Here is a 20,949-nt window from a genome sequence, read left to right as displayed (position 1 = left end):
CGGGGAAAACAGAAATACTGCTTAGATACCAGAATCCCAGTTACATTAGGCATACAAACTGGAATGTGAAATGGCAATTTCACAGTCACAGTTACCATGCAGATTTGCTGTATAATGCATTTAATGAGGGGATCAATTTTTGCATTTAAGGGAAATTATTTAAACTATGGAGTTGAAAGTTATGCCTTACATAAAGCCAGTTATTTGTGCTCTACTTTTGTTTAAACACGCAGCAAAATTAAGAAAAACAGGAGAATTTGCGAAGCAAACTATTTTTCCAATTTTTACTTAGAACCCCAGATTATTTCTCTCCAAGATGAGTTGCTCTCTTCACTTGTATAGGAAAAAAAAAAACGCATTACCTTGTATATTATTTTTGCAGCTTCATTCAGAATAGAAGGTGTCCAGTTCTCATTTGTTGTCTAAAAGTTCAAAGTGATAAGTCATTCTGCACATCTGATTTAACACATTTGCAATTTTATCATATACTTTCAAGCAGAGAATGCATCTTTTTGGTGCTACCCGATTACAGAAGCCAGTTTCTCTAGACTGCATACGCACAAGTCAAAATCCAATATAAAATGGGTCAGTTTATTTTGATTTTCAACTCCTCATCCTACCCATAAAATCCCTAACATCTAAGGAAAACAGGGGTTAGCTGAAATTTTCTCCCCCCACTTCTCAAAATGCCTATCAAAATACCACATTCTTTCTCATCATGATGTAAGGTTTGCCCTAATTTATTTTTTAGTCCTGGAAATAACCTGCCCTAGAAAAGTACACATATTCAGTTTTAAAGATCACTTGGATCATAAGAACAAATCACTAGTCTCAGACAGTGCAATGTTGCTCAGTCGCCTTCCCTTCTGCTTGCACAAACTTCAATTTCTATTTGCACGAATAATCATATCGTCTTCATACGTTACTTTTCCTTCCTGCTACTCCAAAGATAAGTAAATCGAAACCATAAGAGCATGCACGCATACACATTACCAGTAAACTAAGCTCGCTCAATGTCATTCCCAAGGAAATCGGACACTGGGGATCTGTGATCTACAAAAATAGAAAAATAACAGCAATTTATTTCTCTTGCTGCAAACAGAGATGTATCATTTAATCAAAGTTGATTGAAATGCTCAGCTGTTTTGAGGATCCTCCTTTGCTTAATTATTGTAGCTGGAGCATTCTTGGTACCCCCTAAGTTGGGCCAAAACTAATATGGCTGTAGTGTAAAGACTTAGGACTTTAATTCAGGCTGGAAATTTTCTTTTGGCTTCTAAAATCTTCATACAGGAAAGAACTAAGAACTACAGAGTACCACATCTCAGTCAGCTATATCATTTTATGACTTCCATTCCTCCCACCTTGTTAAATTTAGTGTCTCTGAAAATAGTCCCAAAATAGCTTTGATAAATACTCTATATCCAATGCTTTTCTTTTACATTCAATTATGTTATCACAAACTGCTTGATCATTTTCCTGAAGGAAGCTGGAAACAAGCTATTATAATACCAGTTTGGATCATATAAATATTCTCATTTATCAGTTAAGTGTTTTCAACTATTTGCCTTCCAATGCATCCAAAACCCCATCAGTTTCTGCCATTCTGGACTTTATCCAGGACACTGAAAAAGTCTGTATGTCAACTGCACACACTAACACATAACAGACAGCCACCACCCACATTTAGTGAGCAATACACCACTTGAAAAGGCAAAAGAGAAAATATCTATTCCATATACCCAAAATATTTCTGGCTTTCAGTCATATCTGCGGTACTTTATTTGAAGAGGTGCAGAAGAAACCACAGCAACTTTTTCAAGGTGGCAGATAACAGTTTCTTTCTATGGACTAGACAATTGTAACTGCACTGGAGTCCAATTTAAAATGAAAAGAATATGTTTCAGATACTTACGTCATCTTCGTATTTAACATGAATGCCTGTGATTTTGACTTGCACATTTTTTATAACTTGAGTTGCAAGCTTTTCTAAGAAAGTGTCTTTCTTCTCCTCCTTTGGTTTGTCTAAAACAATAATTTTTAAAAAGTCAGCATTCAGTGTAGTAGTTGCATCTTGAGTTTAACCACACCAACAGCTATACTAATGTAAATTTTATGTTTACTCTAATGTGAATACTTAACATTTACATTTTCACTTATTTAGATCACATATTTGCATTTTTTTCCTTTTCTGTACATCCATATTCTGAAGATGCGATGTTAGCTGTGTGTACAGAACACAACCATAAGAAAATTTACATCTAAGTTTCAGTCAAAACAATTTAGCTTACACCAAGTTCTTGTTTAATATACTTCTCCACACTCCTTACAAGGTAAAAGGTTCTCTCTTAGGAGTCCCTCAGCAATTAACTAGTGGTTTCAACAAGCAAATAGGTAAGACTCTGATTTAGCACAAAATACCCTTGAATAACCAGGTGAAGACGATATTTGCAGAGTAAGAGACCAGTCCATTAGAGCCTTTCATACAACACTGCCTGAGAAAGTTAAAAAGCTGGCACACCATAAGTGAAAACGAACGGTTACTCTGAAATACTCCATTTCTTCCACACTGGACTTATACTGTGACCATTTAAGCTAGGTTCATATCAGACTTCGCTACGCCACATAGTGATGCTTGAACTTACACTGAACAAGATAGGGTAGCAGAAGTTGAATACCCACAGAAGTTCAGCATTCCACCCAAAATAAATGTATGCATGCTGAGGCAGGGGGGAATATTTACTGACATAACGCTAAAAATATTATCTCAGGCTGAGCATCTTAACATTTTACCTAAAATACAGCTAGATGAGCTACTTGTTCTCTAGCTGTCTTTACAGGCTGCCTTGTCTTGTTCAGTATTCACCTTACAAAGTGACTATGCCAGGGAATGCCACTATCAGCCCACCAAGCTCGTACATTTTTGTTGGAAATGCTACAGATGGCTCAAGTTGAAGAAAGTCACGGCTATCCAAGTAGAGAGAAATAAGGACTACAGGTTTTGATTAAGTTTAGAGTTGCGCTCCAAGTTTGACTTCTCGGCTCACTTTAACATTTGTAACTTTTTAAATATGCAATGCGTGCTGAACACCACAGATATATAACTTTGTACATCTTGCTATAAAAATTAGAATAATTTTTTTTTAAGCTCTACAAAAGGTTCAGGAGATTCCTTTTAAAATGAAAAAAGACTTCGCTATTGAACATGATATAACACTATTTTAGTCAAGGGAGCATTTGATTTCAAGTAAAAAAAAAAAACTTAGGAACTGAGAAGAAATGAAAACATTATACCACTTCTACACGCAACTCACGTTTCCTCCTATTAATAATTTCTTCAAAACTCCCACTCCCTATTAACAGAAACTAACAAAACGCTGATAAAGACAAAAAAAAAAGGGCAGAAGAGCTTATCGAAGCTTCATGACCTTCAAGCGCAAGCAGGCAACCCATTAACACTTTTCCAGTCAGATGCAGCTACCAGCAGCGATAAAAGTTTGATACCTTACAAAGCTTATCTAGGGTCCCCTCAAAGTTTTCACTCCAGTTACAAGCCTATTCTGCAGCTTCCTCCAAGATGAAATACCTAACAGTACAACCACATGGGACATGGCAACCCATTCTTAGTCACATGCTAATGCTAAAGACCTGCATGGTTTGGTTCTTATGGACAATAATTATCCTTTTGGGGAAAAACATCAGTTTCATTGCTGTCAAACTATTAGTCACAACACTCTTCTAGCTATTTAGAACAGCAGCCAAAAAGTGCTGAAAAAGGCTGTTTACTACTATACCATCAGTATAGTATCAGATATACCTTACATAGCTGTTACTGGAATATTACAAAAATTAGACAAACAGATACCTCTTCCACCTCCAGTTTTTCCAACAGTCACAGTGAAGTGCCACTAATCAGCCTACTAAACATCTACATTTTTGTTGGAAATGCTGCAGATAGCTCAAGTTGAGGAAACAGGCACAGCTACCCAAGTAGAGAGAAATAAGGACTCTCTTCAGTTTTATTGGATTCAGAGAATGGATAAACAGCAAAAAAGAGCGCTCTCCAATTTACATCTTCTCTTTCAAACAGGAGAAAAAAGGTATCAATGGATGTATATCCAACACTAAGAAAAACTAATCCAAACAGAAAGCAAAAAAAAAAGTATTTAAAGAAAGCTAAAAGCCATAACTTTCACCCACCTTTTGAACGACCGTGACCTTTAAAGGGTCTCTTAAAATGCTTTTTATACTTTTTACGCTTACGTCCTTTTTCAGTGCAAGCAATGTTTTGGGAAAAGGATAAAATTCTAGTTAGTAAAGCAGAAATGTATGAAAGCATAAGAAAAGATGAAAGAAAGTTTAGTTTGTCTTAAAGCAGAATGCCTTAGTAAGGTCTCATTAAAAGCTTTTAAAGAATTTCAGATCTGTTAAGGAAGCAATCAGCTACTTCTCGCAGTACAGAGCCTTATTTTTCATAATCTATTTATTTCAGAGAAGCAACAGAAGCCTTGCCTTTTTTTTGTTTTATTTGTTTTTGGGTTTTTTTTGTTTGTGGTTTGTTTTTTTTTTTAAAGTCATTGAAGTGCAAAGTCCAAGTAAACTAAGTAGCCAGTAAAAACCTGAGATTAACTATCCAAATTCCTACTGGATCAATCGTCCTGCCAGTTGTAAGGTCAAGGCATTTAATTCAACTTTCATATATTCCTTATGTAATGTCTCAAGAGTTTGAGGAATTACAAATAATCACCAGGCTACTCAGCAAATATATACCCAGACTTCTTCATGAATGCATTGCATAACATAATTCCAGATCACTTATGTACAAAACAAATCTAAAAACAGAGTGGTGACTGCTTATTAGAAAACCTGGTGAATAAGTTTCTCTGTAATCCAAGTGTTTGGTTTTTATTTAATGACCTCAGGCAAAGGCATAATTGTCATAACTGAACAGTTAATAATATACACATGTGGGGGAAAAAAAAAAACAACATGGAAGTTTAAATCCAGAAGAGGCTTCTAACATACAGGGGCATAACCACCGAGTTAAGATATTCAAGATGTACGCGGAAACCCAAAGAGCTCTTTTCAATATGCTTCTCATGCTAATCAACAGTACGGTATGAAAGTGATCTGAAAGAATGTTATCACTAACTGCAAAAAAGGCATACAAAAATGACGAGACTTTAAAAGCTTTATATGAAATTAAATTCTATTATTTACACACGAATTATGACCCACATAATCACAACCATTTCATGAATTAAATTAAAGCTCATATTTTTCCGCATTTCTAAAGAAAACCAGCTTGGCGAGTTGCGTTGTTTCTTTCCCTTCTCTGGCCGTACCAGGAAAAAAAAAAAACAGCAATAGTGCTGTCTGTGCTTAACTTTAAGAGGTTGTAGCACGAGAAGGGTGTATGCTACTAAAGCAAGAAGGAAGCAAGTGCAACACTGTATTTAACTCCGGGGAAGAACTTGATTTTTATGTAATTTGCATGCTTGTTTGAACACAGAAGGCAAAAGTGCCTGCCAAGATTTCAACCTGTCTTGCAGGTAAAGTGATCACCCTACAAATAACAAAAAGGAAAAACTATGCCAAATAGAAACAACATTTTCTTTCGGATAGTTCCTTTTAACAGTACAAGTAATCTACTATAAATGATATTTTAAATAAAGACAGCTTCCTTCACTTACTATCAAATTTGTAGTTTTCAGGCTTTCACTCCCATGTATGACAAAACTCAGCAATATGATTTTCGTTTTGATTACCCGCATCCATTACTATGGAAAAACTAAATGTATGATTTTAAGTTCATTTTAAACCTGCACTCAGATAAAAGTCCACGAAGTAATTTTAGATAAAAATAAATTTCTGAAATTCAAGAAGATAAAAATACAACAGGTACAACATAATACCAGTTCCTCTGAATATCAGTGGAAACCGTTTCCTTGTCTAACTTGAGAGCAATCCAAATAAACAGAACCAGGGAAAAGCATGCTAAACACCTTCGATCTGCTATGGTTCATTGTGCCTGTCCACTGTTTACAGACAGCCTGAACTTCCACTGTCTTAAGCCCAGATGCTTTAAGTAAGGGTAATTACCCTCTGTTCTCAAAACACCTAAAGATAGTGTTTTAAAACTACAGTAGAATGTTGTCAGCATTTTATAACATTCTTGAGCTCGCCATGGCTGATGGAAATCTTTCTAAATGGTCTCTTACTCTTCTTGAGCAGACACTCAATTAAGACAGGACTAGTCATTGCAAGTTTCCACTTGAATCCACGGTCATTAAAATCATATTTCTAGAACCACCAATATGTGGATGTTTACTAAACAAGTATTGTTTTCTCATTTCTACATTTAGCTGCTTTGGAGGGGTGTTGCTTTTCAAAATGGAAGCTGCATACCCATCATGCATGTGCAAAATGTAACCATGCATACCCACCAGGCTTGGTGTCCTTGTAAACCAGACTCTCCAACCCATACAAGGAATCTTGTGAATGAGTGCCTTGGTCCACATGGCAGCAAATAACCAAAAAAACGCATTTTGGTTAAAAGAAGGAAATCAGCTCCTGATTAATGTTAAGTTTGTAAAACTCATATGATACATTAGTATTTCCATTACAGTATCTGACAGCCAGAGTCACTTCAGAATATCTAGTTTCAAAGATTATCTACATAGGCAAGTTACGCAATTTTCTTTCTACTTACAACCAGCAAAAGACAAGAGCTGCAAGCTTTGGTCTCCATATATGAGTTTTGATACTGATAGATTTTAATACCTTAGAAAACAGAAAATAATGTTTTGTCAGCTTGCGTCAGGAGAGCTTGCTATTGCTTCCCCATGACACTACACTAACCACACGGTGACATGACCATCTTGCTGAATATTTGAATAGCATGTCTAAAGAAAATATCCCCAGGACTGTTTACGCTAAGAGACTTAAATAAATGCAAGTACTGAATCAAGATTCTAGACAGGTTAAGGTAAGTTGAGTACTAATCAGAAAAGCAAATACAGCTGAGAATTCACGGACCCTGATAACTTTCTATTCAATATATTTCCTAGATTTTCACCAGCTATTGTGTGCTCTTAAAGCCTACAGAAAGAGCTGAATTTCTTAGAAGTTCAGGTGCAGTAGAGCAACTTGGGCCCTAAGTCTTCTATACCTAGTAAAAGCAACGGATCTGCTCATGCAAGAACTACACAAGTCCTCCTGAGTACAATATTCAACTACAACACCAGAAACACAAATAGCTACCACTGAAATATGATCATAGAATCACAGAATATCTCAGGTTGGAAGGGACCCATAAGGATCATGCTGCAGTATGAGAGGATAACTACACTTTAAAATAATCCAGCTTGAATGTTCCTCTAGCTTTTCTTTCACAAGTCTGAAAGTTTAAAACTGCAAAACATGACTAAATCTAGTTCTAGTTCTTTATATAAGGAGTTGAGCTACTGAAGCATCATTTTTATATATTTTTTTTCAAAAGCCTTACAAATACCGGATGTAGTAAGTTTCTTTCAAAAAAAATATGACTGTCACAGGTGCACAGACTCATTCTTAATTACATGAAGTTCCAGAATTAGAATTCCTCAAGCAGTGCCCATTAGGTTCAATTCTTCTTGCTATACTATCCCTTCATCCCATTGCTGCTAGTGCAAAGAATAATGGCTGAAATACTGATGCTTTACAGTATCCAAGTCCTACACAACCCAGGTTAAACATCTACGAACATTCCTTTGCCCCAATATGAAGTAATGGCTGCAAAATTCATTCACTGAAGTTGTCTTAGCTCTCATAGTTTCCAGCATATTAAAGACAAGAAACAAAGCAAGGCTTCTTTCTTCACTGTAAACGGACTGCCAGATTACTGTTTGAAAGAAACTGCAAACGTACGCCTCAAACTAGCAAAACAGGAACAAAGAAGTAGAGAGTCCTGTAACTGGAAAATTCAATAGGTTGGTTGTAGTCACTTATCTTGTTTTCCAGGTGTTCTAAGCATTATTTCATTTTCAGTAACTTGTCCAAGGCAAATGACTTGCAGCATTACACGTATCCTAGAGATGCATCTTAACCATTATACCGCCCAACAAACAGGTCTCACTTCAGACAAAAGCTTCAGTAATAACCTTTTCCTCTACCATATGTAGTTACCTGTCATTGGTTCTGAGCTTGGTTTCTGTCCAAACAAACCTAATTTATACCATAATTTTGTTAAAGGTATTTGTTACGACAAAAAAACAACCAAACAAATAAAAAACCCCAAACACCCACAAATCAGTTTAACTGGACTGAAACGATCCATTATTTTAACCTATAATTGAAAGTTTAAAAATTTTTAATGACCTAGATCAAAAGTGTAAGTAAAGTTTCCTATGTGCATGTTCAATTGTTTTCTTATGTCATGAATTATTTCCTTCTCAAGAGAGTCCCATTTCTCAAACCAGTCAAAACACAGTACATCATGTAAGGACAGCAGAAACTGAAACAAAAGCATTATTGTTCAAGTAAAAATTTACAAGCCTTACTACTCTCCTTAAAATTTCCTTTAAGCAAAGAACAACCTGTCACATGCACCTGTAAAATGCATTATTAAACATCTATTACCGAAGTTCTAAAGCAAGATAACAACACTAGTCTCACGCAATGCAGTTTCCATCTTTGGTCCTGTTCCCTTAGAGCTTTAAGGAAAAAGAATTAAAAAAAAAAAAAAAAAGAGACATACCAGATTATCAAATTCCCATTTCCAATGGAAACTGACTGGATAAATGAGTGGTAAACAAAACAAATAACATTTCTTTCAAGCTGCAGAGGAAAAAGGCTTTTCAAAGCACTGTAGTAAGATTAGCTAGACACTCGAAAGAACAAAATTATTAAGTCAATCACAAAACAGGACTTTTCTTTCACAGCACAGTCTAAGTCCCCAAATTCCAATGGAGATTTGTATTATTAACTTAGTACCTTTTTCTGCTGCTTTCTGTAAGGCTTCCTCAATTCTTGCCAGTTCCTTTTGTTTATTATCCTGTAAGTATTTTTCTTCCTTCTCTGCATCATATTTAATGCCTGTAAGCCAAGTTGGGACAGCTTTAATCCTAAATTTCAAGTTATATAAATGCATAATCAAGCAACACACACCATATTCAGCATTATGTTGCAAAACACCTTGTCTGAGATAAAGGCTATTCTACGTTTAATTGCTGAAAGCTGCATCCAGCCTCTGAAATGGTTATTTTTACACAGTAAGACACAAAAGGATCATACCAACATTTAAGCATTACTTCATAGGAGAATCTTTCCATGGAAATTCAGACCCTTAAGTGTGGTCTGTGCAATATAATACAGGTTTGTAAGTTCTACTACACATACATTTCACGCTCTAGAAACTTGCAAGTTTTCTTAATATACCAGAGGTTCTGGTTTCAGAGAAAACCAATCAAGTTCTCTGATCCCCTTCCCTCTCCCTAAAAACAGTTCTAATGGAATTACTAATTTTGACTGCGGTCAGTTAGAAGGAGATGAACTATATCATGCAACAGCCAAAAGATCTAAACCATGCCAGAAAAGTGGATTCAGGATAAACACACTTCAGAAGAAACTTGGCTGTTGAATTGAACTTGGAATGGATACAACCAAGGATTTCCATAAAAGCAACAGGTGCTGTTTTCTTCCACCCTTTCTCCACTAACTTGCCAGCATTTGTCTAGAAATTTCCCTGAAATGGCAGCTTACAGGAACTACTTGCTATTATATACTCAATTACATGGTACCCTTAGATATTTTTCTCTTCCATTATTTAAAAGAGTTTACGTACTTGCTCCAGGAACTATTAGAAGATACAAGCCTTCTAGAGTGGCAACAACTGCCTCACCATAGAGATTCTTCCAAGGAATCTTCAGAGTAAGTTTATCTAAACAAAGCAGATACAGTTACATCAAAACAAAAATCTACGCTGCACTTAGTCGAAACAACACCTCAGGCATCAAAAAGCATTAGCCCTATACCTTGATGTCCTAAACACCTTAGAAGGTAAGGAGAAACCGTATGAGCCTAAACATGTTACAACACTCTTGAAGTGATAAAATACATGCAAAGAAAATATAAGCCATAGATTTAAGCAAGAAGATGCAGTTTGAGTTAGAAAACTTCAGATCAAAACCTTAGATCATGACTGGAGTTCAATTCACTGGGATGAACATGATTTTCCCGGCGAAGTAGAAGAAGAAACACAACACACATTCATCCCCAACAAAGGTTTCATGTGAAAAAGGAATGCTGACCACAAGGGAAAGGAATTTTTAAAAAAACATACACCTAAGAGGTCCTAAACCCTTGGCATATTTTCCAGCTTCAGGAATCTTACTTAAATTCGTCATATTCCTAATCTGTCCTTTAAAGAGCCACACACATTCTGCCTATACTAAACAGCTCCCTTGATTGTCCCTGTATCTGGAAAGAACCTCTCAGACATGTTTTTCATACCAGCATACAAAGTTACACAAACAGGGTTTGCCAGATAACGTTTTATGATTTATCCAGGGCTGTTACATTGGACTTCTGTGCTAGTTTCAACAGCGAGTAAAATTACAGAGATCACTTAAGAAAGCTTGATAACAGAAATTCACAGGCAGGACTGACCTTAAGGGCTGTACTAAAATTTTCATTTCAGTACTTACATAGAAACAAAAACTTACCTATCTGACCAATTTTTATTCTAAAAGGTACATCCAGTTCACTCTGTAAAGAAAAAAAAAAATCAACAGATCTGTGTATTTTTAAGATAATAATTTTGCTGTATAAACCAGCTTATCTTTACTTCTGTTAAAACTATTTTCCCAGAGCTGAAGTTCCAGAACAGGAACAGTTCTCCATGAGCAACACTCACATGAACTCAGGAATCCATAAATATGATTAGGCTTGTAGAAAGCCTTAAAACAAAGCATTCACACATTTCTGGCAATTCTCTCCTACAAGTATAACGCCTTGCTCCAAAGGTTACTAAAAAGTAAAATTTTATCTATATACAAGAATTTAGTTTTACATTTTTATTAATTTGCCACATAGGTCTTTTCTTTTTGATAATAGCACTTAGTATTTACAAACTTATAAGAAGTCTCACTAACAATACTGAAAAGTTCTTTGCAAAATGTCTGCCAAACATCAAAAACAAGACAGGCTCATGAAGATGAGGAACATGTGACAAGTGAACCATTATTACCATAAATTAAAACCTCACAAAGTACCTCTCCTGTATAGTGTACAGCAAAAACAAGAATATAACCACAGGAATATCAAGGACATAAAGGAGGAACAAAGTAAAGAGGAAGCAGGATTAAATAAATACATAAATAAATGGAAAAAATAAGTTAAAACATCAAGGTTCCAGAACTGTCTTCCACTTCAGTATTCTTTTTAGATAAGTTAACCACAATTCAAAGACCTGAAGAGAAGTCTTAATCGCAAAGATTATAAAAAGCAAACCCATTTTTCCAAAGATATTAACCACTTCTCTCTTCCAATATACTAGAAAACAAACTTGACCACCACTTTTCCAATGACTTAAAAACATTACACAGGGCTGCTCCAAAAAAAATTATTAATATCCAAATTAACATCTCTGCCAGATTTCCACAGTTTTTAAAAAGCATTCTGAGCTGCAATTAGGAGGCTAACATCATCCAACTTTAATTGACTAAACTGTTGACAATATTTCTACGGCTTGTTCTTTTTTAGCACCTCCAAGAAACAATTGAAAAGCAAGAGCTATGGAATATTTTAACCCCTTTCTGGTTATAACTGCATAGTCCTAGAAACTTTTTCTTATGCTTTAAATTCTTCCTGGTGACCACTGCTCTTCAGGGTCTCTCAAATGTTTCTTCCTGCAGGCTGCTGCATGTTAAAAATCTGGTCAATAAGCTTAACTGAAAGCTTTTTTGTTTCTCATTGAAATATATCAGGAGAGAAAGAGAAAATAGGCTCATTTAAAACAGTTTGATCTCCAGACTTTTAGTAGTAAGAACACACACGTAAGAAGAGATTGAAACAAACTGTGAGAGCAAAGAAAGATCTCTGCTCTTGACAGAGCCAGAGGCAGTCATGTAGAACCAGATACCAGGAACCAAATCCACCCCATTTAATACTGCATTTATGACCCACAGCTGAATTGTAAGGGGGACCAGCTCAGTCCGGCCTGCTGAAAGGACAGGACCACAAGTTTGACCTTGAAAGACTAGTTTTCAGAAGATTAAACTCCAGAGGAGGAAAAAATAATGAAGGAAAGGCTAGAAATTAAAGATGTTTTAAAGGTCTTGAGTAAAGACAACAGATTAGCATAAATTAAAAACCATGAGACCACCAGGGTTTGATGTTAACATGAAAAAAGATGATTTACTGAAAATACTTCAAGACTATAACTGAGAAGGAAGAGGCAATGTTAGCTTTGAAGATTAAGAACTGTGACAAACTGGATACTGGATACAAATTCACAAGTAAAGAACTCGGAGCTCAAGCTTTTTCATGGTAGTGACTCCAATAATGTAAGCTGAGAAACATGTAACAGGTTGCTAAAGAGTTTAGGTCATAGTTTGTCACCAATCATTTTTCGTTATGATTGAAAAATAGAAAAAAGCTGAAGAAATCCATTGGAAAGAATTCATTACTATCACTACTACAAGTTTTTAACAAAGTAAAAAAGGAACACTAATAGCAACTGCTCTGTTATACTTCTGTATTTTTATACCTGAAGTCACACAAAACAAAACAACAGCTTCGAAAGATAAAAGTATGTATTTCACAGATTGACACTTCAGCTCTTTGTGTCAGCAAACTCTCTCTCTAACATATTTTGGGGAAAAAATGGTTACATTTTCAAGGTGCCTAAGAATTTGTTTGTAAAATAATTTTGTACAATTTTATTTTAGAAATCTTACACTAATCTTCTTAAGTTGACTTTGCATGAGCTGAAGCCTAAATTTTGACTGAGGTCTGACAAACTTCCATTTTAACAAAATGTTCTTTTACTATGACTAAGGAAAAAAATAGACTCAGCAAGGGTAACACTGAAAGAAACTATTTGCTTATCTCTCTTTTGTTAAGGATTCTCTTTTCTTACATTTGAGAAGTACTGTATATACAGAAATTAAAAGCTAGTTATTTTCTAGTGGAAAACCTGAAGAGGAAAAACAATCCAGATAGCAGCAGACAGGCAAATTAGAAAAGAAAACATTTGACCATACCACATTCCTTTAATTTCTTCTTTTTCAAGAAGGTATAGACTAGTTCTCTAAAAACAGTGTTCAATATCAACCTTCCTTTAATTACTTTTGCATAGAAATCTAACATATTGCAATTGTAAAGCAGTCAGAAACACCCCTCGTTTTCTGTTCTTGAATTTGTCTTAGCTCTCTTTCAGCTCTGGTCAGTCACCCACATGACTTTTTTTAAGTCAGAACTGCTAGAACCATAACCAACCTTGCTGTCATCATAAGAAGCAAAGACATGTACAAAGGAGATAACACTTTCTTCCTTCCTTTTCACCTACCAGATTACAAACATATTTGTACCCAGAGTTTTAAAAGACAAAGAAGTATGTATGTGGATGAAATGGGCATGTAAAATATGAAACTTCAGAACAATGAAGAGAAACCAACGATTAGGTCATACAAAGATCCAATATGTTTTCAATTCACAGAAGGGTAATTATTCTCTTTAGTGAAGTCTGAAGCACCCTAAAGATTGCAGTAAGATTCTCACAGAAGTACAGATGTTCATTAGCTCAATTAAAGAACACAAAAATCAGCCAAGTTTTTTTCAGATAAGAACATGGGTACTTAATGCAAGTTATTTCTTGGTTCAGAGCATTTGAATAACCATATTTACTTTCAGGGAATAGACATTTTAAAAATGTCTTCCCTGACAGTTTTAAATAAGCACCAATTTACACAGAAAGTCATAGCATAAGTTTCAATCTCATTAGCTGGTGTGGCAGGATGAACTTTTTCCCTCTTCATCCCCCCACAAACAACTGAGAAATGAACCACTGTCTTTCAGAAGACTTTAATGAGATCCATCAATTTGCAGGAGTCAGGCCTTGAAAATCCATTTATTCAACAAAAGCTGGAAAAAAAAAAAAAGAACACGTAGGCCTATGCAAACCCATTAGATCGAGTAAATAGTTCAGAAACATACAAACATCTACTGCGTGGACATAAAAGCGAGGAAAAGACCTTATGACTTAACAGAAATATGATTATACAGTAGCAGTCAGAGCAGAAATTAAATCCTTTAAGTTTTACTGGATGACCAAAATGGTAACAGAAATGCATCAATATCTTATTTAAAGTTTTATCATTTCAAGCCTCAAACACTAGGAAAGGTTGTATATGCACATATGCACAAAACACTGGGAAACTTACTTTGAAACCCTACTGCTAACTTCTCAGAAGTTATTTTTCCCTTCTGAAGGAGCACACTTACCTTTTCACCCATAGTTTCTCTTCTGTTCCAGTAACATGAGCAAAATTAGAAGCAGTTAACCAAGGACTTACTTCCAATAACAAGTAAAGAAATCATACTGTGTAATGTGAGACTACAGTAAGTAATATTTTATCCTATGGCTTAGTCTTTAGACCCATAAAAAGAATTTTTAAATTATTAGAATACTTACTAACGCATTCTCCTTGATCTGTAAATTGTCAAGTGCCACATTACCTGTTTAGAAAAAAAGAACAAGTGACTTCAACTATTATGTGAGTTGGAACAAGGAACACAACTACAATCCTCCCAGATACACATGGATAAAATCTGAGAACCTTACTCTAGCTACAGAATAACACAATAAATGTCTGATTTGTAAGAGTCATTAAACACTGATTATTCAGACAAAATTTTATGGTGGAAGAGATTACAGAAATATCACCAACTTACACATCTGCATGTTTCTACTCTATTAAATACACCTACAATAACAGGAAACCTTTCTTATTATTGACTTTGTTGTGAATGATAATTACAGTTCTATTAAGGTAAGGTAGACTAGGAAAACTGTATCTTGTTTTTGATGATTTTACATAACAGAAGAACCATGAGTCATAGAGCCACAAAAACACATGCCTATTTTCACAAACACATTAACTTTTCCTCACACAGTCAATATCATAGGATTTCCAGAAGGACCACCTGAGGAAAGCACATATAATATACCCCTTAATGCTTTAATGCCAGGTTCCTTAGAGCTATATTCCTTTTTTAATAGAGGTATTAATGATTTATAAATGTTAAAATACTTACTACCATGGCAAGAGCTCCCCTCACTGTCAGACCCTCACCTCCCGGCGGCCCAGCAGCCGGAGCCCCCGCCCGCCGCCGGGGAGAGCCCGCCGCGGGGTGGGGGGAAGGCGCCGCCACCGCGGGGAGCCGCAGCCCCACAGAGCGACGCGATCGACCGACCGCCCCTCACGGGGAGGGAGGAAGAGGGGGCCACAGACCACCGGCACAGAATGACCGACGGCCCATCACGGGGCAGGGAGGGGGGGCAGGTCCACGGCCACAGACTGACCGACGGCCCCTCACAAGGGGCCGCAGCCCACAGACCGACCGCCCCTCAAGGCGGGAAAGGGGAGGGAGGGAGGTGCGCGGCCACAGGGTGACTGACGGCCCCTCACAGAGGTCTCACAGCCCTCCAGCCCCTCACGGGGGACCGCAGCCGACGAGACCCGCTCCCGCCGCGGCACGAGGAAACGGGAGAGGGAAGGGGCTCCTTACCCCCCCATATGCCCAGCTTCAGCTGAGACTTGTTCAGGTTCTCCACATAATCGCCCAGGAAGCGGTTCAGCAGATCCGCCACCACTGACTCCAGCACCATGGCGGTGGCGGGCCCCACCACACGCCCGCCGCGGCCCACCGGCAGGGCAGTGGAGAGCAGCGAAGTGAGGGCGGCCGGGCGCGGCGTAAACCAGCGCCGGGCGCGTCCCCGGCTGTCAGGTGACGGGGCGGGGGCGGGGCGCGGCCCAGCGCCTGACGGGCCTGCGCGGAGCTGCGCGCCTCCTCGCGCCGGGTCCGCACAGGGGGCGGCGGGCCCGTATCGCGCCGCGATGGGCGGCGGACGGGATCGGCGCGGCTGCGCGGTAGTCCCCGGGCATGGACTGACCCGCGGGCGCGTTTCCCGAGGCCAAGGACCGGGGCAGGGTGGCCCCGGGCTGGGAGAGCCGGTGGCGCCTCAGAGCTGCGGTGGCAAACGGGCGCGGGGCGGCGCGGTGCCTCCGCCGGGGCGCGGCTGCCCCCAGGGCTCCCCCGGCGCCTCGGGGGGCGAAGCGGCCGCCGTGTGCTAAGCGCAGCCTCGGAAACCGTCCTGTCTCCTACCGGCACCCCCATCTCGCCTCCTCACCACCCCCGGAAAGGCATGCGGGTCTGACCGGAGGCTGACGGGGCGGTGCGGGGGAGGCGCCCGGCCTGGTACCCCTCAGCACCCCCCGGCGATTCCCGCCGAAAGCCGCGTTTGCACCTGAGGTGCAGCCTCACAGCTTGGATGTGCAGCCGCTGCGCGTCGATGCGGTAGTGCCGTCTTTCCGTCGTGTAGGATCTGCGCACATGCTGAAGGCAGCCTCCAGGATGAACATCTGTTTGCGCTGGTTCAGCTGGGATTAGACAGAACCTGGCTCGTGCTTGTGGTTCGTAAGAAAACTATCATTTCTGTTAATCTAGCCGTTCAAGTGACATGAAAACTCACAAAGGGAACACAAGTAAGAATGTTGATCATAAGTTTTTGTATTTAACAGCACTGCAGAGAAAGTAGATAAGAGCATGCTACTCTGTGTGGTGAACCCGCAGGTAGCGATGTCAACACTGGAACAAGTTTTTAAATCTCAGGGGGACTAATCGCAAACTGGTTATGTAAAGTCATTCTGAACTCATAGAAGCTCCATTAATTCATGGAAGAAGAGCACTTCGAAGCTCTGAAGGTCTAAAAATGTGTTCCCGAGGGAGGAAATTAATATTAACAAAAGGATTTAACCTCAAAAATACGTGAAAATACATCAAGACCATATGAACATAATCAGACTGTTAAGAGGGTGAGACAAATATTGCTCTAAGCAGCATACAAATATATTGCAGAGCTTAGTGCAAGAAGGTGTTACAAAACCACAAATAGTTTAAGGAAAATATTTAAGTAAACTGATAAAGGAAAGGTCCATCAGCAACCATTACCCCTCTGGTTCTGTTACAGCCTGTGTTTCAGGCTTGCAAGCTCCCTCTTGCTGTAGCTGAGGTAAATCCAAAGAGCTCTGCTTGGATCTCTTTTGACTTTATTTAAATAGTAGACACAGACATGAGATCACACTCATGCAAACAATGATGTGTCAAATGCTTTTTCAGTATGTTAAATATGTGATAAACCATAGAGTCCTGTCCAGAGTGTGCAAGCAGCACAAGAAGATTTATTATTTAGCACTTTTTTCACATTGTAAGAGACAAATGCCACACCTGTACCCCATTACTGTACATATATATGCATACCTTTCCTGCAAGCATTTTTAACATCAAAGATTCAATGGATAAGTCAGACCCTTATGCCACAAAGACTAAAGTTCAGGCCTGCAGTGGCTGTTAAACACGATGATCCACATGCAGGTTGGGCTAGGGAAGTCATATTATTGAATGCTGGAGAAGCACAGAAATGCTAGGGAGGGTCATCAGTGGAAAGTCTCTCCTTGCGTTCTCCCATAAGCAGTCACTAGTAATGGCTATGATGTATCAAAGCACACTGGAAGCCTTTTCCCTCTTGTGGCAGCTCTTGCACAAGCACTGTCAGATGCTTTATTAATAGTCACAGCATTGCTCAAAATCATCTGAGCATGGTGCATTCTAGCCCTTTTGCAAAACTGGTCGATGCCCGAATGTGGATAAATTGGTTTTATGTTGAGTTGTTCGTGCCACTTTTGTTCCTTATGAGAACTGTACCTGTGGCAACCCACAGGTGATTTCAAGGACAATAAGTCTGTCTCCGTACCTTTAAAATAAACATATTGTGATTGACATGATTACTTTAACAGATGAGATTACACTACAGGTTTTTTATTCATGGATGACATTAAAATAATATAAAACTACGGAAGAATCAGGCATGGTTTAAATGATTTTAAATAAAGCTATATAAAAAAAAACAGCATTAACTAGAGCCTCTCTAATAAGTCACTAAGTTAGGGAGGGAAGGGACAGAAGGGAATTGTGAATGCCAGGTACCAATCCACACAACTTCTGTGTGACTGCAGAATTCAGCATACCAAGGAATAATGCCAGGTTGTTTCCTGGAAGACAGGAGTTGTTTATTGCCAATTAAGCACACTTTCGCCCCAGTAAATGGGAATAATGTAGTGAGACCAGCTATTATGAAAAGTTTTTACAGTTTTAAGTCAGAGCTGAACATCAGAACAATCAACCCAAAACTCTTTATTTCTCATCTTGTGATAAGAATTGTCAGCCCCCAAAGACCACTACAATTATGTGTATCTCTACAGCTAAGGTCTCTACATATCTAGCTGTATTCTATGTATATTCTAGCTAGTGACTTAGCAGTAAGGTTTGTCACTGATACAAGCTTACATGGAACGGTTTGTTTCTTTCCGTTACAAGAAGAGGTTGCACTGACTCCTAGAATAAAGCAGTTCTCTTACAGAAGTGTTTCCTGAAATACCTGAGCAAAATAGCTTTAATTTTATTGAACAAGTACTTTCATGCCTTTTTTTCTTGTTTTCCGAAGTCAAATTAATTTCTGCCAATTTTTTTAACCTTAAGTAATTTGTTAATACAACTTATCTTCCATAAGGCCTTAGAAGTTCTTCACCACTTAATTGATCTCTGCATATCCTAGTGTTTGAAGTAGAGGAGAGGGTTTTAGTCAAAAATTACTGAATTCTCATTTTATGGTCTATTTAGTTTCAGATAGAAAGACAGGTTGGTAATTAGGTAAACTGTAGAAACTACAGAAAATGGCAATTTATATTTTATTTGTTTACTACTTTTGTGCAGTGTTGGCTGTTCAAAGCCATTCCTATCATAGGGAAGTGACAATGAAAGAAAACATTACAGGAAACAGTGAATAGAGCTCCCACTGCCATTCTGTTCGGTAACAAACTTTCATTTGTGATTTTTGAAGTTTTAAAATACTTTAGCTTATTATGCTTTTGTATATACAAACCACAGCCAAATAACTAAGGTTTGAGCAAAAGTACTGGCTTATTAGTGGTAACTCATGCTCTTAGTGTGTGTAAATATAAGAACAATCATGCAAATCAATGGCATTAAGTGTTCTCTATAACAATTATAAAATATAGCCAGGACAATATATCCATTTTCTACTTTGCTTTTCAAAACAGTCGTAATGATTTCTGCACAGCAAAAAACAAAATTACTCACAACTATAAAGGGTGTTGAAAAACATAAGAAAATAGCTTGTATGTGGTTAAATAATCTCCTGATTGACTAAAGTGTTTACCTAAAGAACTTTGAGAACTCTGTGAATTTTTAAATCATCTTGTTATAGCATATATTTGAGTAAATGAAATTTCTACTGCTCTTTACAAAGATGTTTTCCTAGCAAACATAAATATATGACCTAGTGTGTCAAAAAATTGCTCCTGAACTAATGTGAGTCACCTGGAAAAGAACACCAGCAAGCCATGTCTGTGTCATATATCCTGTTTCAGTAAAACCTACAGAGATTTTAAAAAAATAAAGGGAAAATGGAACAGAATTAAGAATGGGAAAACTGTGAAGGCAGCAGTTTTAATTGCTATTTTATCAACCATATGTGTGGTTACTGGAAGTACTGAGATATTACTTGAAAATAAAGATACGTATTTTTGCACGTCTATCACCAAACAATCCTTTGTTAGTCTTCCTGAGCCTCCTTTACAGATAGGATGCCACTTAAAAATGACATTAATGCAGCTCTGTCTGTTGGTAGGTACCACTCCTTGTGTGTTCTCAATGAAAAAGGTAAACAGTTCAAAATGAGACTGGGGGGGGATGACCAGCCCCACAAAAAACCTCATACACAGTCACATGACATATGAGTTCTGTATCTAGAAGAACAGATACAGGACAAGCAGAAATTTTGGTATTTGCTTACCATTCATTGAATACACAGATAAGGTTCATTCGCCTCAGGGAAAAACCCATGCATTCTGCACATTTTATTCTAAATACCAACATTGAATAGACATGACTAGTTTGATAAATATGAATGGAATCAGTAGTTTCACTCAGCTGAAATTCATCAAAAACAGTCTGTTCTGGTTGATGTACAGGCTCCTTGTGTATTATTGTAGCACTCCATTAAATAAGAGGATTTGATTATTCCATCACTGCAGAATGATTTGTTAAAAAGAAAACATAAATGCAACACCGTAACACTTAACTTTGTGGTTTTGCTACTTACGTGGCAAGATTTGTTCAAACCTCTTAGGGAAGTCTTTACAAAAAAATGAAGCCAAAAAAACCCAGGAAATCTGCATTGAAAGTATCAGTTAAAACTTCAGTTTTATGAATAGAAATACACAATGCAACAACAAATACTTGTTTAGTGTTGCCTGTTACACAATCTTGTGGGCATAAATAAATAACAGTCACATCAATTCTAATGCTAATCTGAGGTGGGTACATGGATTGATAGCTCAATAACCAAGCTTTCTTCTATTTTACTGCATTAGTATTACAAAATCTCCAGCTCCTACCATCTGACTGTTGGCAAGTGAACAGATGGCAAATTTTATCCACTGTACCTCACTAGACAGAGTGTATGCCTATCAGCAGTTAGGAAATCAGCCAGATAATGTGGCATCAACTCCCATCACAAAGCCTACAGAGATGAGAGGACTTTGTGATGAGTTAGATCAGGTTGCCAAGAGCTGTGTTTGGACAAGTTTTGAAAATCTCCCAAAC

At 38.0% G+C, this 20,949-nt stretch overlaps 1 protein-coding gene across 1 annotated transcript in view; it reads right to left on the bottom strand.

Annotated features, from left to right (window-relative positions):
• Positions 1-15,931, bottom strand: part of VPS13C (vacuolar protein sorting 13 homolog C) — a 102,550-nt gene extending 86,619 nt beyond the window's left edge. Inside the window, exons 1-8 of the mRNA XM_068410787.1 lie at positions 15,772-15,931; positions 14,675-14,718; positions 10,704-10,746; positions 9,824-9,919; positions 8,974-9,075; positions 1,916-2,025; positions 994-1,053; positions 363-422 (exon numbers count right to left, since the gene is read on the bottom strand). Of these exons, the coding sequence (XP_068266888.1) occupies positions 363-422; positions 994-1,053; positions 1,916-2,025; positions 8,974-9,075; positions 9,824-9,919; positions 10,704-10,746; positions 14,675-14,718; positions 15,772-15,871 (615 nt within the window). The 5' untranslated portion in view covers positions 15,872-15,931. The remainder of the gene's footprint in view (positions 1-362; positions 423-993; positions 1,054-1,915; positions 2,026-8,973; positions 9,076-9,823; positions 9,920-10,703; positions 10,747-14,674; positions 14,719-15,771) is intronic.
• Positions 15,932-20,949: the final 5,018 nt, after the last annotated feature.

The sequence above is a fragment of the Nyctibius grandis genome, chromosome 11 (assembly GCF_013368605.1).
Source record: "Nyctibius grandis isolate bNycGra1 chromosome 11, bNycGra1.pri, whole genome shotgun sequence".
Taxonomy (NCBI): Eukaryota; Metazoa; Chordata; class Aves; order Nyctibiiformes; family Nyctibiidae; genus Nyctibius; species Nyctibius grandis.
This window is presented reverse-complemented; position numbering and strand designations above follow the sequence as displayed.